Genomic DNA, 16,451 nt, shown 5'->3' with positions numbered 1-16,451 from the left:
AAAAGTTGGGTTCATTGAAGTTAATTTAGAGTTAAGTTAAATTCTACCCTCTTAGAGTACAGTTCTATGAGTTTGTACAAATGGATTCAGTCATCTGGCCACCCCCATAATCAAGATCTAGAATATTTCTGTCACCTCCAAAAATCCCATGTCTTTGTCTCTAGCCTTTTCCCGGATGTCACATAAATAAAATCATACACTATGTAGTCTTTTTTGTTTTTGTTGTTTAGCTTTTATTTCATTACCATAAAGTTCACTCTGCAATCCAGCTAGACTTGGAGGGGAGTAAGGAAAACATGGAGACTATGAACTGCAGTGAGTGCACAAAGATTGTAGGAGATTTCGAGCAGTTTGGGGTGAAGGGGTCCTCTCCTGGTCTAAGGAAGGAATGTTCTGGTAGTCCACATAAAACAAATCAAATTCGTTAGATTTGTCCACAGTCAGCAATGGTGATCTTCTTGCTGGTTTTGCCATTCTTGGACCCAAAGCGCCCTGTGGCTTCCACAATATTCATTCGCTCCTTCACTTTGCCAAAGACCACGTGCTTGCCGCTCAACCATTCCATCTTGGCAGAGCAGATGAAAAACTGGGAACCGTTTGTGTTGGGTCCGGCATTTGCCATGGACAAGATACCAGGACCTATGTGTTTCAGGATGAAATTCTCATCATCAGATTTCTAACCCCATAGATGGACTTGCCACCAGGGCCACTGTTGCATGTGAGGTCACCACCCTGGCACATAGATCCTGGAATGATTCTGTGAAAGCAGAAACCTTTATAACCACATCCTTTCTCCTCAGTACTCAGAGCATGAAAGTTTTCTGCTGTGTTTGGAACTTTGTAAACAGCTCGAAGGAGATGCGGCCCAAGGGCTCGCCGTCCATGGTGATATTGAAGAACACGGTGGGGTTGACCATGGCTGGGCGGTGTGGGTGGCAGTGTCTGTAAGGCCTATACACTATGTAGTCTTTTAGGTCTGGTTTCTATCAGTGAATGTAATGCATATGAGATTCATCTATGTTTTGTATGTATTAGTAGTTCATTCCTTTTTATTGTCGAATACCATCTCATTGTATGAGTGTGTGACAGTCATCTACTTACCAGTTGATGGATACTTGGATTGTTTCCAGTTTTTGATAGTTATAAATAAAGCTGCTATAAATATTTATGGATTTATTAAGCATCTAATATATGCCAAGTGTTCCATAAGTAAAGTCCCCATAAAGTTTTATCCGTATAATAGTGAACTAAAACTAATTGGATGCTAAAAACAAATAAGCTGGAGAGAAATTGTCGTATAAGATAAAGGCTAATATTTCATGTATATGAAATACATAAAAAGCTCATAAAAATCCATAAGAAAAATGACAACCATCATAGAATAATAGACAAAGGACACAAGAAATCCCAGAAAGAAAAATAAAATAATGTTGTTTCTTACTTTTTGTATTTTCACTAGCCAAATCCAGAAAGTAAGTATACTTGGGTAAATGTATTAATCCCACCCTATCTGAATTCTTGCTTGATATGTATAATAGTTTCCTATAGCTGCTCTAAGCACAGATTGGTTTGCTTAAAACAAATTTGTTCTGTTGCAGTTCTGGAGACTAGGACTCTGAAATGGAGATTTTAGGAGGGCCATGCTCCTACTGAAGGCTCTAGGAAAGGATCCTTTCTTGGCTTCTTCCGGTTTCTGGTGGTTTCCAACAATCCTTGGAGTTTCTTGGCTTGTAGACACATTACTCTAATTTCTGCCTCTGTTAATACATAGTATCCCTGTGTGTCTAGTGTCTAAATCTTTCACTCCTTATAAGTACATCAGTCATTGGGTTTAGGGCCCCCCAATGCAAGTTAATCCTCAACTTGATTATATTTGCAAAGACGCTTTTTTTTTTTTTTCTGACACAGGGCTCAAACCCATGAACCGCGAGGTCATGACCTGTGCCAAAGTTGGACACATAACCAACTGAGCCACCTAGGCGCCCCATCAAAGACCCTCTTTCTAAAGAAGGTCACATTCAGAGGAACCAGGGGTTAGGAGTTCACCATATCATTTGGGGGGATATATTCAATCCACAATGGTAGTTGAAACTCAAGAACCTAGTAGATTAGAATAAACATATCATCCTTTGTTCTTTGAACTTGGTATCAGTATCCAAACTGAGAAATTAAACAGATTCAAATAATGAGAGGTATTTGTCAATAATAAGCATATGAGAGACTGATCACCTTCACTAGTAATCAAATAAGTGAAAATTAGAACAGTAACAAGCAAGATAATAATTTTTGCTGTGAGATGATAAAAATGAATGGTGAAAATACTCTGTGTTGCAGTAAGTGACAGGAATGTGACTATGTGGGCATTGCATATCTGCAAGGCAATTTGAAAATGCCGGTGTGATTCTAGATAGTCATCTTAAGAAAGGAATTCAAGGATGTCAATTATTAGTTGTTTCTTATAGCAAATAACTAAAACTGTCCAAATGATGAAGAAAATAGAATTATATGATGGCAGAGCCAAAGAGCATTTAATGGCATGGCAAGAAGCTTATGATTTAGCATGCTGTATTTTTTTAAGCAAATGCCTATCTAGATATCTAAATACTCAATACATTTCTAACGTAGGTTTATTTATGTGTCTGCAAAAAGTCTGGCAAGATATAAGCCAACCAGCCTAATAACAGTGATGATTATCCTAGCTAGTAGGATTATGTGAGTTTTAAAAAATCTGTTAGCTATTTTCAGACTTTTCTGTAACAAACATGTTTGCAATAGGAATGGAAAAATAAGCAGTTCCTATAAATTGATAAAGTTCTAAATTCCATAGTACAATCAGAAGAAAAGATCATATTTAGTAAAGTGCTAATTATATGGTATATAATGGTAAATATAGTATGAGGGGAGGAAGAGAATGTCCACGTGATCCCAGTCAAAAGAAGCCTTTATCACACAGGGTGCACTTTAGGTGAGCCTTAAAGCATTTGTATATGTGAATAAATAAGAGCCAGATTTGTCTAAACATGAAGAAACAACATGGCAAAGAGTAAATGAAGTCTTATCTGTAGAACATTATGTCTTGTTCAGATTTTCTTTTTCAGTCAGTTGTCTGCAACTGGTCTTTCTGTGTTTAAATATTTGTATTAACATATCTGTGTGTGTATATAACATTGCTTCACCTCTTTTTGAACAGGCTGATGTTCAAGTGCAGTTGATCGGCAAAGGCCAACCAAACCCTTTGAAAAATATTCTAGATGAAAATGATATAATATTCATCATGGAGAAATTGGTAAGTAGTGTTTGGGCTTTGTGCTTGTTTAATTCTTTTTTTTTTTAATTTATTTTTAATATATGTAAAAAATTATTTTTAATAAAATTAAAAATTCAAGTGGGGCTCAAACTTGTAGCCCTGAGATCAGGAGACTCACACTCCACCGGCTGAGCCAGCCAGGAGCCCCTGTGCTTGTTTGGTAACTAATAGCCAAATTCAGTTTATTGGAAGTAATTTCAGATGTGCCCTTTTTTTTTAAATCAGTATATTAGTAAGGGCGAATTCTAATTCTTTTAGAAATAGAATTTCTAAATTTCTCATTTAGAAATATAATGAAAATCGTATAGGTAACTTAAAATTTTGTAGTAGCCTGATTTTTGAAAATTAGGGGCGCCTGGGTGGCCCAGTAGGTTAAGTGTCCGACTTTGGCTCAGGTCATGATCCCATGGTTTGTGGTTGGAGCCTGCGCCAGTCTCTCTGCTGCTAGCACAGAGCCCACTTCAGATCCTCTGTCCCTCTCTCTCTCTGCGCCTTCCCTGCCGGTTCTATCAAAGAAACTTAAAAAAAACGTGAAGTTAATTATCATATATAGTAAAACTGACTTTTTACTTTTGTTGTCCACTTCTGTGAATTTTAGCACACGCGTAGGTAGATTCTGGTAGTCCCTACCACAATCAGGGCTCGAAAGAGTTCCATCACCCTAAACAACTCTCCTGTGCTATCCCTTTAAAACCCTACTTTTTCCTCACCCTCTGTCAACTGCTGATCTCTTTTCCCTTGGTGTAGTTTTGTCTTTTGTCATGGATGGAATCCTACAGTTTGTAACCTTTTGAGTTTGGCTTCTTTCACTTTGTATAATGTCTTTGAGATTCATCCAAGTTGTAAGTGTATCAGTGGTTCATTTCTTGGAATTGCTGAGTACATTACGTGTCTGTATCTTAGTTTATTTACCTAATCACCCTTTGTAGGACATTTGGGCCATTTTCAGTCTTCAGTGATCATTGATAGAGCTGCTATAATCATTTTTGTACAGCTTTTTGTGTGAGCACAAGTTTTTAATTTATGGTAAATTCCGAGGTGTGGAATTGTCTGAAATTAAGTTTAATAATGCTTTTTATTTACTCTAGTATATTTAATAATATTTCAATGCCTAGTTAAGATAAAAATCTTTAATATTTTGAGGGTTTTTTTAATGTTTATTTTTGAGAGAGAGCAAGAGCATGAGCAGGGGAGAGGCAGAGAGAGAGAGACACAGAATCCAAAGCCTGCTTCAGCCTCTGAGCTCTGTCAGCACAGAGCTCCACTTGGGGCTCGAACCCATGAACTGTGATATCATGACCTGAGCCAAAGTTGGACACTTAATGGACGGGGCCACCCAGGCGCCCCAAGGATTTTTCCCTCCATACTGCATCTTCAAAACCTTGTGTGTATTTTACACTTAACATCTTCATTGGTCTGGCCATGTTGCCAGTACTCAATAGCCACATGTGGCTAGTGGCTGTTGTACTGAACAGCACAGCATATGTAGGTATGACTCATGAAGTTCTACTTTAATTTTTGTTTGTTAAATGTAACAGAAAACTTCTTATTTTTTGCATCACTTTATAATTCCAACCTTAAACCTGTGTATTTTAATTGTGGTTAAGTGTTTTGGCAGAGCAATTATAGGACTTTTTATTGAGTGGTGATAATGCTGTCACTAAACAGTTGCTTTGGGATCAGAACCCATTCCTTTGACTACATTGCTTTCTGAAGTAGATTGGAACAGGCTCTAATAGGTGAAAGTGGAGGTACTTTAAAAAAAAATTTTTTTTTAAGTTTATTTAGTTTTTGAGAAAGAGAACACAGAAGTGAGGGAAAGGCAGAGAGAGAGGGAGAGAGGGATCCCTGGCAGACTCCACACTGTCAGCACAGAGCCTGATGTGGGGCTCAAACCCACAAACCATGAGATCATGACCTGAGCTGAAACCAAGAGTTGGACACTTACCTGACTGAGCCACCCAGGAGCCCCCAGAAATGGAGGTAATTTTAGAAGAAACACCTCTGTTCTAGGACCTTCATGCTGTCTGGATGGGCATTATGGCCAATGAACAGGGAGCTTTTTATTTTAATACATACAAAAACCCCTTTTGAGGAGGGGGGCAACTTATTTGTCTGTTATGTTAATAAAATGGTGTTATTACTGTTTACCTGTGATAGACAGATGCTTAGAAAATAATTATAGCTGAATTAAATGGTTGAGTTTAGACTTTTGCTATGGAGAGAAGGGAAGATGTATAGAAAGCAAAAGTTGAAAAAGCGAAGATGGTCAGGTGAAGGTGAGTTATCTGGGAAAAGATAAGGATGAGCCAAGGGGATATGGAGATCTTGTTAGGATACTAGTGGGGATGCAGCTTGCAGATGGGAGAAGGTTCCCGAATTCACTGGGACCTTGGCATTTTGGGATGAGGAACAGTTAAAAAGCCATTGTCTTTGCAGAGATCAATAGTGCTTAAAGCACTAATTTTAGGTAGATGAGTATTAAACAGAAGAAAAAAATAACGTTTTGGGTACTAGCAGTTCTAGGAACTATTTGGAGAGCTAGACCTGGAAGGGAATGAGGTCTGCAATCTGGCAAAAGAAATTCAAAGTCGAGGAAATACCCATGTCTGATACCTGTTAAGTGGGCAGAGGATTTACTGCCCAGAGAACTCCAGGGATAAGAACCTGAGTTTTGAAGTCAGACTGCCTAGATTCAAAGGTTGCCTTTGCCACTCGCTGCTGTGTTTTTCTAGGTGAGGTATTTAGCCATTTGCTGCCTCAGTTTTCCCATCTAAAAACAGAGTTGTTAATAGTGTCTATTTCAGGGTTTTTATGAAAAGTAAAAGAAAACTTAGAACAGTAGCTGGTGTATTGTAATGCTCAGGAAATGTTAACTCTTGTGGTTATTGTCATTATTGGCAAGGCTGAGCTGTTTAATTATTTAAACATGTAGATATTAGAAACACATAGATTTAATTCAGAACCCTGTAAAACAGATGAGAGCTACTAATCCTAAGAGAGTAGATTTGAGGAGTAAGGGCTGTAGACCTTTGAGTTTGGGAAGTGAAAACTTGGGAGTCTCCCTTGGGTTTCCCCATGGGGAGCTATGTCTTTTGTTTATCCTTTCATACATGTCCAAGCACTTCCTTTTCTAATGGTATCAGATACTTCCGCTGTCAGTAGCAACTTCCGTCATTATCTTTTTATAGGACAGTGGAAATGCTTCTAATGGCAAGATTAGTTGGTACCAGATTGCTTTGTAGCTGTGCTTCTTGGCATTAACACAGTCATTTGTGCTTAAGGGTTTAGGAGCCAGTATGTTGTGTTCTAGCATAGTGAAGAATTGACCAGTGAGTGTTCTTTTACCTGGCTAAATAATTAAAAAAATATTTTTAAAGCCTTTAGAGAAGGAAGAAACAAGTCATGTTGAAGAACTACAGTCTGAAGAAACTGCTATTTCTGATTTCTCTACTGGGGAGACTGTTGGACCACTTGCTTTACCAGTTGGGAGAGCAAGGTAAGTGTTTCTTAGCGTCGGGCTAGGAGGAGGGCTGGACGCGGGGATTTAAAGTGTTCTTACGATGGGGCGCCCGGGTGGCTTAGTCGGTTAAGCATCCAACTTTCGCTTAGGTCATGATCTCGCGGTTCGTGGGTTTGAGCCCCGCGTCGGGCTCTGTGCTGACTGCCAGCTCAGAGCCTGGAGCCTGTTTCGGAGTCTGTGACTCCCTCTCTCTCTGACCCTCCCCTACTCACGCTGTCTCTCTCTCTCTCTCCTAGAAATAAATAAAAAACATTAAAAAAAAAAATTAAAGTGTTCCTACAGAACATTGGGAAAAAAGTCTGCATCTAGTCCAGATCTCCCTCTCTGCCCTCCCTCTCCCCCCACACATGTATACCCAACTCTGCATGGATAGCTTTACTTGAATATCCCATAGGTATCCCAAACGTGACAAGAAGACTGTGTCGTCATCCCCTTCTCCACTCCCCTATATCATTTATCGTTGTTGCTTCTCGATTTCTTTGTATTTGGTATCCCTCTGTCTTCCTTGCTGCTGCCAGAGGGATCTTTTATTTTTTTTATGTTTATTTTTTTGAAAGAGGCAGAGTGTGAGCAGGGGGTTGTGGGGTGGAAGTGGAGAGGGGGCAGAGAGAGAGGGAGACACAGAATCCGAAGCAGGTTCCAGGCTCTGAGCTGTCAGACATGGGGCTCCAACCCATGGAGCTTGAACCCACAGACCGTGAGATCATGACCTGAGCCGAAGCTGGACGCTTAACCAACTGAGCCACCCAGGGCCCCCAGAGTGATCTTTATAAATCCCAAAGGCGTGATCATGTTGCTTCCTTGCTTAAACATCCTTCAGTGGTTCTCGTTGCTTCATGATAAGATCCAGATTTCTGATGAGTAGGAGCCTTCCTTGTCTAGTCCGGTGGTCCTGCACCAGGGCTGCCATACTCAGTGGGCATGTGGAAATATGCAGGGACACTTTTTGGGTGTTACAGTGACTCAGGGGAGCAATTGGCCTGGACAGTGATTGGTAAACGTCCTGCAGCGCACGGGGTTCTCCTGCACAGGGAGGAATCCTCCCGCCAAGATGCCAGTAGTGCCTCTGTTAGAACCCCTGCTCACTTCCCGCCTCCCCACTGTGCTCTCCCTGGCTGGCCTCCCTCACCTCCAGACCAAAGTGCTTGCCAGCAAGGAGTTCGGGAGGATAGAGTCATTTAAACTATAGCATTAGACAGTAAGGACTATAATAACAGTAATCACAAAGTGATCTCTTTCATGATGGTTTTTTTTGTTTGTTTTGCTATGTTGAAGTTTTTAACATTTTTATGTAGTTAAATTAATCCTTTATAGCTTCTGGATTTAAAGCCATGTTTGGCCTTTTTTTTTTTTCTCTTCTCCCCCCACAACTTAACCATTATTTATTTGTATTGTTTTTCTCTATCCAGTGTTTGGATTTATCCATATGCTTATCATTGGGACCTATCTTTTGGGATTACTGTGTTTCCTTTTTGAAGTACAATCCCTTAGAAATTCCTTTGTTGAACATCTGTTGGTAATAAATTTTCATCTCTGAAAATTTTAAGCCCCATTTTTTGGTAACTTTTAATTTTGATACACTTTCGAATTTATAGAAATGTTGAGGGATGCCTGGGTGGCTCAGTCAGTTAAGCATCTGACTTCGGCTCAGGTCATGATCTCATGGTTCGTGGGTTCGAGCCCCGCATCGGGCTCTGTGCTGACAGCTAGCTCAGAGCTTGGAGCCTGCTTTTGATTCTCCGTCTCTCTCTCTCTCTCTGACCCTCCCCTGCTCACACACACACACACACACACACACACACACTCTCTCTCTCTCTCTCTCAGAAATAAATAAAACACTTAAAAAATTTTAAATAAAAAAAAAGAAATGTTGAAAAAATAGTGCAGGAACTTCTCTATACCCTTAATTCCAATTCACCAGTTATTTACATTTTGCTACATCCGCTTTGTCTTTCACTCTTATTCTGCCTCCTATTCTCCCCCCACTCTGCCACCTTTATAAGGTACTCCTATAACCCACACACATTTTTAGAAAACATTTTTTATTTTGAGAGAGCAAGAGTGTACCTGCGTCAGTGGGCGAGAGGCAGAGAGAGAGGGAGAGAGAATCCCGCACTGTCAGCACAGAGCCGGACTCGGACTCCATCTCACGAACCTGTGAGCTCATGATATGAGCCAAAATCAAGAGGCAGATGCTTAACCGACTGAGCCATCCAGGTGCCCCCGTAGTGAAGTATTTAGAGGTAAAAGAACACTGTCTCTAGCACATTATCAATATTTCATTAAAAAATGTGTGTGGGCATGCCTGGATGGCTCAGTCAGTTAAGCGTCTGTCTCTTGATTGTGGCTCAGATCATGAGCAAATGGGTTCGTGAGATAGAGTCCCTGGTTGTGTTCCACACTGACAGTGCACTGCCTGCTTGGGATTCTGTCTCTCTCTGCCCCTCCCCTGGTTGTGCAGGCTTTTTTTCTTTCTTTCTCTCAAAGTAAATATTTAAACAAATAAATACTTTACCACGTGTTTGCTAAGAACAATTATATTCTCTTATGTAACCACAGAACAATGATCAAAACCTGGAAGTTTAACAAAGTACTATTACCTAATTCACAGTCTTCAATTTTCTTAAGTGCTCAATGACCAGTGACCCCAAGCATCTTTTCATGTGCTGATTGCCTCCTTTTTTGCCCCAGCTTTATTGAGGTATAATTAACATACCCTACCTATTTCTTTTGTTTAATCTCGGAGGCTACCTTCACTCCTATGAACCTCTACTGTAGAGGGGAGTATTGGACTCCCCGTTTGTAGAAGCCATGATCACGTCACATTCTTGTCACTTTCTGGTGTGTGCGTCTCGATCTGCCTGGTGTGCCCTTCTCCTACTTCTTCACTGGGTGAATTGTTTATGTATTTTGTCACTTAATTTCCAGGTTTTTGTTTTTGGGATATTGGGGTATTGGAATTTATAATCAGAAGTATATCTGGTCTTCGGAAAGCCCCTAGGTAACCGGTATGGGGTTGCTAGGGGAACCAACCCTGTGATTTTGATGGTTAGTAGAACATTTAGCCCCATCCCTACCTTCAGGGAGGGGAGAAAAGCTGGAGGTTGAGTTCAGTTACTAATGGCTGGTGATTAATCAGTTCATGTCTATATGAGGAAGGCTCCATAAAAAAATCCAAAAGGAGAGTGTGTGGTGAGCCTCAGGGTTGGTGAACAGGTAGAAATTTTGGGAGTGTGGCCCACCAAGAGAGGGCATGGGCACTCCACACCCTTTCCCCGTACCTTGCTCTGTGCACCTCCCATCTGTCTGCTCCTGAGTTCTATCCTTTTATAATATATCAGTGATCTAGCAAGTAAAATGTTTTTCTGAGTTCTCTGAGCTGCTCTAGCAAACTAATCGAACCCAAAGAGGAGGTTGTTGGAATAGCTGGTCCATAGCTGGTCAGTCAAAAGCATAGGTGTCAACCTGGACTTGCATTTGGCATCTAAAAGTAGGGCTTGGGGCCAGTCTTATAGGATTGAGCCTTTAACCTGTGGGATCCGATGCTGTCTCTGGGTAGATAGTGTCAGAACTGAGTTGAATTGTAGCACTTCCAGCTAGTGTTAGAATTACTTGGTATGAAGAAAACCCCCACACAACACAGTGGGTGTGGAATTTTAGTTGGTGATCAGAAGTTGGATCAGTGTAAGAATTGTAGATACCCTTCGCAGTATCTTTGAAAAAGAAAAGTTGACTGATCTGCAGTCTCTATAATTTATTCTTCATACTCTTGTTTTCAAGGCAATTAATTGGACTTTACACTATGGCTCACAATCCTAATATGACCCACTTGAAGATTGATCATCCGGTTACTGCCCTTCCTCCCCTGTGGGTGAGGTGTGACAGTTCAGATCCTGAAGGGACCTGTTGGCTGGGAGCGGAACTTGTCACCACAAATGACAGCATTACAGGAATTGTCTTATACACAGTCAGTTGTAAAGGTGAGCGCTCACTCTTCTTTCTTTTATAGGTGTGTGTGTATTTATTGATATCATTATTGTGCTGTAATTTGTACTGAAAACTGAAATTGTTAAGAGGGAATTACACCCAGTTGAACTTGTCAACCACCACGGACCTACTCTGGTGTGTAACTTGGGGCATACAGGAGATATTCCAGAAACAGAGCTCCAGAAATCTGGACAGAAGTTTATGGCTTCATTTGTTAGTTTTATTTGGGTTTCATTTGATTTATGTGTATGTGTTTTTGGATATTTTCATTGGAGCATTAAAAAAATGAATGTAATGACAATATAATTTCAATCTCATAGTAGATGTTTAATTGTACTTTTGGTAGAAGCATTATTACTGAACGCTGAAATCAGATTTGTGTGTGCAGTCTGCAGTAAGCCTAATCCCTGAGTCACTGGGTTTGAAGCTGAGAAAGTTTCATTCTCAGAAGGGCAGCCCATTTGGAGGGCTAAGGTTTACTCGCAAATCTGCCTTCCTGACTGAGATTAGAGCAAGTTTTTTATAGTCAATAGGAGTTGAGATCACACACTTACTGAGGAAAAGGATGGGGGAAGCTTGTGATTATGGAGCATGCGCATTGAGCAAACATATGTACCATCTATCCCACGTTCACTCTGGAGAGGAGATTAAGCCCAGAACAGGCATGATTCAGTCACTGATGCCAGGAGAAGAAGCTGTGGGTATGCTGTAAGAGCCCATATAAACTGGATAATGGGGTCTGGGGCTCGTTATCTTGGGCAAGGGATGCAGACCCTTGTTCATTGGCTGGAGCCATTTCCATTGACCCTGAGTCCAGGTTTCTAGAGAGACATCTAGTAGATTTGTTAGTGGGGTTTGAAAAGACACAACAGCTGGTTAGAGAGGCACAGGTCTCTGGAAAACAAGCTGTACATTTTCTGCTCTTTCAACTTCATTAACCCTATGGGGCATGCTTTCAGTACTGGCCTTTGCTCCACTTTTCTCCCCCCCCCCCCCCCCCCCCAGTGTTTATTTACTTATTTAGAGAGGAGAAGAATGTGTGCACAGGTGGGGCGCGGGCAGAGAGATCGGGAGAGAGAATCCCAAGCAGGCTCCCTGNTGGTAACTTTTAATTTTGATACACTTTCGAATTTATAGAAATGTTGAGGGATGCCTGGGTGGCTCAGTCAGTTAAGCATCTGACTTCGGCTCAGGTCATGATCTCATGGTTCGTGGGTTCGAGCCCCGCATCGGGCTCTGTGCTGACAGCTAGCTCAGAGCTTGGAGCCTGCTTTTGATTCTCCGTCTCTCTCTCTCTCTCTGACCCTCCCCTGCTCACACACACACACACACACACACACACACACTCTCTCTCTCTCTCTCTCAGAAATAAATAAAACACTTAAAAAATTTTAAATAAAAAAAAAGAAATGTTGAAAAAATAGTGCAGGAACTTCTCTATACCCTTAATTCCAATTCACCAGTTATTTACATTTTGCTACATCCGCTTTGTCTTTCACTCTTATTCTGCCTCCTATTCTCCCCCCACTCTGCCACCTTTATAAGGTACTCCTATAACCCACACACATTTTTAGAAAACATTTTTTATTTTGAGAGAGCAAGAGTGTACCTGCGTCAGTGGGCGAGAGGCAGAGAGAGAGGGAGAGAGAATCCCGCACTGTCAGCACAGAGCCGGACTCGGACTCCATCTCACGAACCTGTGAGCTCATGATATGAGCCAAAATCAAGAGGCAGATGCTTAACCGACTGAGCCATCCAGGTGCCCCCGTAGTGAAGTATTTAGAGGTAAAAGAACACTGTCTCTAGCACATTATCAATATTTCATTAAAAAATGTGTGTGGGCATGCCTGGATGGCTCAGTCAGTTAAGCGTCTGTCTCTTGATTGTGGCTCAGATCATGAGCAAATGGGTTCGTGAGATAGAGTCCCTGGTTGTGTTCCACACTGACAGTGCACTGCCTGCTTGGGATTCTGTCTCTCTCTGCCCCTCCCCTGGTTGTGCAGGCATTTTTTCTTTCTTTCTCTCAAAGTAAATATTTAAACAAATAAATACTTTACCACGTGTTTGCTAAGAACAATTATATTCTCTTATGTAACCACAGAACAATGATCAAAACCTGGAAGTTTAACAAAGTACTATTACCTAATTCACAGTCTTCAATTTTCTTAAGTGCTCAATGACCAGTGACCCCAAGCATCTTTTCATGTGCTGATTGCCTCCTTTTTTGCCCCAGCTTTATTGAGGTATAATTAACATACCCTACCTATTTCTTTTGTTTAATCTCGGAGGCTACCTTCACTCCTATGAACCTCTACTGTAGAGGGGAGTATTGGACTCCCCGTTTGTAGAAGCCATGATCACGTCACATTCTTGTCACTTTCTGGTGTGTGCGTCTCGATCTGCCTGGTGTGCCCTTCTCCTACTTCTTCACTGGGTGAATTGTTTATGTATTTTGTCACTTAATTTCCAGGTTTTTGTTTTTGGGATATTGGGGTATTGGAATTTATAATCAGAAGTATATCTGGTCTTCGGAAAGCCCCTAGGTAACCGGTATGGGGTTGCTAGGGGAACCAACCCTGTGATTTTGATGGTTAGTAGAACATTTAGCCCCATCCCTACCTTCAGGGAGGGGAGAAAAGCTGGAGGTTGAGTTCAGTTACTAATGGCTGGTGATTAATCAGTTCATGTCTATATGAGGAAGGCTCCATAAAAAAATCCAAAAGGAGAGTGTGTGGTGAGCCTCAGGGTTGGTGAACAGGTAGAAATTTTGGGAGTGTGGCCCACCAAGAGAGGGCATGGGCACTCCACACCCTTTCCCCGTACCTTGCTCTGTGCACCTCCCATCTGTCTGCTCCTGAGTTCTATCCTTTTATAATATATCAGTGATCTAGCAAGTAAAATGTTTTTCTGAGTTCTCTGAGCTGCTCTAGCAAACTAATCGAACCCAAAGAGGAGGTTGTTGGAATAGCTGGTCCATAGCTGGTCAGTCAAAAGCATAGGTGTCAACCTGGACTTGCATTTGGCATCTAAAAGTAGGGCTTGGGGCCAGTCTTATAGGATTGAGCCTTTAACCTGTGGGATCCGATGCTGTCTCTGGGTAGATAGTGTCAGAACTGAGTTGAATTGTAGCACTTCCAGCTAGTGTTAGAATTACTTGGTATGAAGAAAACCCCCACACAACACAGTGGGTGTGGAATTTTAGTTGGTGATCAGAAGTTGGATCAGTGTAAGAATTGTAGATACCCTTCGCAGTATCTTTGAAAAAGAAAAGTTGACTGATCTGCAGTCTCTATAATTTATTCTTCATACTCTTGTTTTCAAGGCAATTAATTGGACTTTACACTATGGCTCACAATCCTAATATGACCCACTTGAAGATTGATCATCCGGTTACTGCCCTTCCTCCCCTGTGGGTGAGGTGTGACAGTTCAGATCCTGAAGGGACCTGTTGGCTGGGAGCGGAACTTGTCACCACAAATGACAGCATTACAGGAATTGTCTTATACACAGTCAGTTGTAAAGGTGAGCGCTCACTCTTCTTTCTTTTATAGGTGTGTGTGTATTTATTGATATCATTATTGTGCTGTAATTTGTACTGAAAACTGAAATTGTTAAGAGGGAATTACACCCAGTTGAACTTGTCAACCACCACGGACCTACTCTGGTGTGTAACTTGGGGCATACAGGAGATATTCCAGAAACAGAGCTCCAGAAATCTGGACAGAAGTTTATGGCTTCATTTGTTAGTTTTATTTGGGTTTCATTTGATTTATGTGTATGTGTTTTTGGATATTTTCATTGGAGCATTAAAAAAATGAATGTAATGACAATATAATTTCAATCTCATAGTAGATGTTTAATTGTACTTTTGGTAGAAGCATTATTACTGAACGCTGAAATCAGATTTGTGTGTGCAGTCTGCAGTAAGCCTAATCCCTGAGTCACTGGGTTTGAAGCTGAGAAAGTTTCATTCTCAGAAGGGCAGCCCATTTGGAGGGCTAAGGTTTACTCGCAAATCTGCCTTCCTGACTGAGATTAGAGCAAGTTTTTTATAGTCAATAGGAGTTGAGATCACACACTTACTGAGGAAAAGGATGGGGGAAGCTTGTGATTATGGAGCATGCGCATTGAGCAAACATATGTACCATCTATCCCACGTTCACTCTGGAGAGGAGATTAAGCCCAGAACAGGCATGATTCAGTCACTGATGCCAGGAGAAGAAGCTGTGGGTATGCTGTAAGAGCCCATATAAACTGGATAATGGGGTCTGGGGCTCGTTATCTTGGGCAAGGGATGCAGACCCTTGTTCATTGGCTGGAGCCATTTCCATTGACCCTGAGTCCAGGTTTCTAGAGAGACATCTAGTAGATTTGTTAGTGGGGTTTGAAAAGACACAACAGCTGGTTAGAGAGGCACAGGTCTCTGGAAAACAAGCTGTACATTTTCTGCTCTTTCAACTTCATTAACCCTATGGGGCATGCTTTCAGTACTGGCCTTTGCTCCCCTTTTCCCCCCCCCCCCCCCCCGCAATTAAGTGTTTATTTACTTATTTAGAGAGGAGAAGAATGTGTGCACAGGTGGGGCGCGGGCAGAGAGATCGGGAGAGAGAATCCCAAGCAGGCTCCCTGCTGTCATCATAGAGCCCGACTTGACTCGGGGCTCAATCTCAGCGAACAGAACTATGAGATCGTGACCTTAGCCAAAATCAAGAGTTGGATACTTAACCGACTGAGCCATCCATGCACCCCTCCCTCTACCCAACTTTCCTTCCTTTCTCAAAATTTCATCTGAGGACTTCATATCGACAATTACTAGTGTTAAGTTGTGGTGCCCTTAGAATTTGAGGATCCTAGTTCTTTAGCTCTAACAATAGAATTTTGAATTGAAACTTTAAAATTATTTTTCCTTTTATGTCTTATAGCTGATAAAAATTATTCTGTAAATCTTCAAGACCTAAAAAGTTCACATAAGAAAAGACATCACTTGTCTACTGTAAGTATATCTCTTCTGCTCCCATTATTTATTTTCTTCAAACTGTTATGGATGTGCCCCCCTAGCTTAATGGTTTTTTCACACCTAATAGGACTAGATTGTTGTTGTTGTTTTTTTTGTAGTATCAAAATGTTTGTGTGTATTTTCATATTGGCTAGTGACTAAAAATAGGCGCCTTCTTGCATTTTAGCCAGTCTTTGTGCTGAAAAAATAATTGTCTTATTTTTCCCTTTGGGATAAAACGGTGGTGCTTATTCTTCTGCTGGGAAAAGAGCCAAGGTAGTTTGATAATGGGCCTCTGGCCATGTGAAAGCGTAGTGAACAGTGGGTCGGGTTGGCTGCATACGCTTTTTTTCAGGTAACAGCCAAGGGCTTTGCCCAGTATGAGCTCTTTAAGTCCACGGCTTTGGACGACACACTTGCTGCGTCACAGACGACAATCACGTTGGATATTTCCTGGAGTCCTGTGGATGAGATTCTTCAAACCCCTCCACTTTCTTCAACTGCAACCCTGGTAGGAGCAAACCTTACTTTGTGTTGAGTTTATTCAACGTGGATTTACTTTTAACTTGCTGGTGGCTGGTGCTGCATGCTGCCAGCCCCAGCCTGGCCCTCACTGGACAGCTGTGAGGCCCAGCTCG

General features: G+C 41.4%; 1 protein-coding gene and 1 pseudogene across 4 annotated transcripts in view; one reads left to right on the top strand and one right to left on the bottom strand.

Annotated features, from left to right (window-relative positions):
• The window catches only part of ZWILCH (zwilch kinetochore protein), a 41,755-nt gene that overhangs the window by 3,117 nt on the left and 22,187 nt on the right, over nucleotides 1–16,451 (top strand). For 3 of the 4 annotated variants that reach the window (XM_039219550.1, XM_039219528.1, XM_039219540.1), the window contains exons 3-7: nucleotides 3,191–3,286; nucleotides 6,688–6,806; nucleotides 10,611–10,810; nucleotides 15,740–15,810; nucleotides 16,169–16,324. In XM_039219550.1, the coding sequence (XP_039075481.1) occupies nucleotides 3,191–3,286; nucleotides 6,688–6,806; nucleotides 10,611–10,810; nucleotides 15,740–15,810; nucleotides 16,169–16,324 (642 nt within the window). Of the gene's footprint in view, nucleotides 1–3,190; nucleotides 3,287–6,687; nucleotides 6,807–10,610; nucleotides 10,811–14,141; nucleotides 14,340–15,739; nucleotides 15,811–16,168; nucleotides 16,325–16,451 lie in introns of those variants that run through there. The other variant, XM_039219557.1, reaches the window with a different exon arrangement.
• LOC120221912 lies at nucleotides 425–1,052 on the bottom strand (annotated as a pseudogene).

This window comes from Hyaena hyaena, unplaced genomic scaffold (assembly GCF_003009895.1).
Source record: "Hyaena hyaena isolate Hyena2069 unplaced genomic scaffold, ASM300989v1 scaffold_15, whole genome shotgun sequence".
NCBI lineage: Eukaryota > Metazoa > Chordata > Mammalia > Carnivora > Hyaenidae > Hyaena > Hyaena hyaena.
The sequence above is the reverse complement of the archived record's forward strand: the minus strand, read 5'-3'. Positions and strand labels throughout refer to the sequence as shown.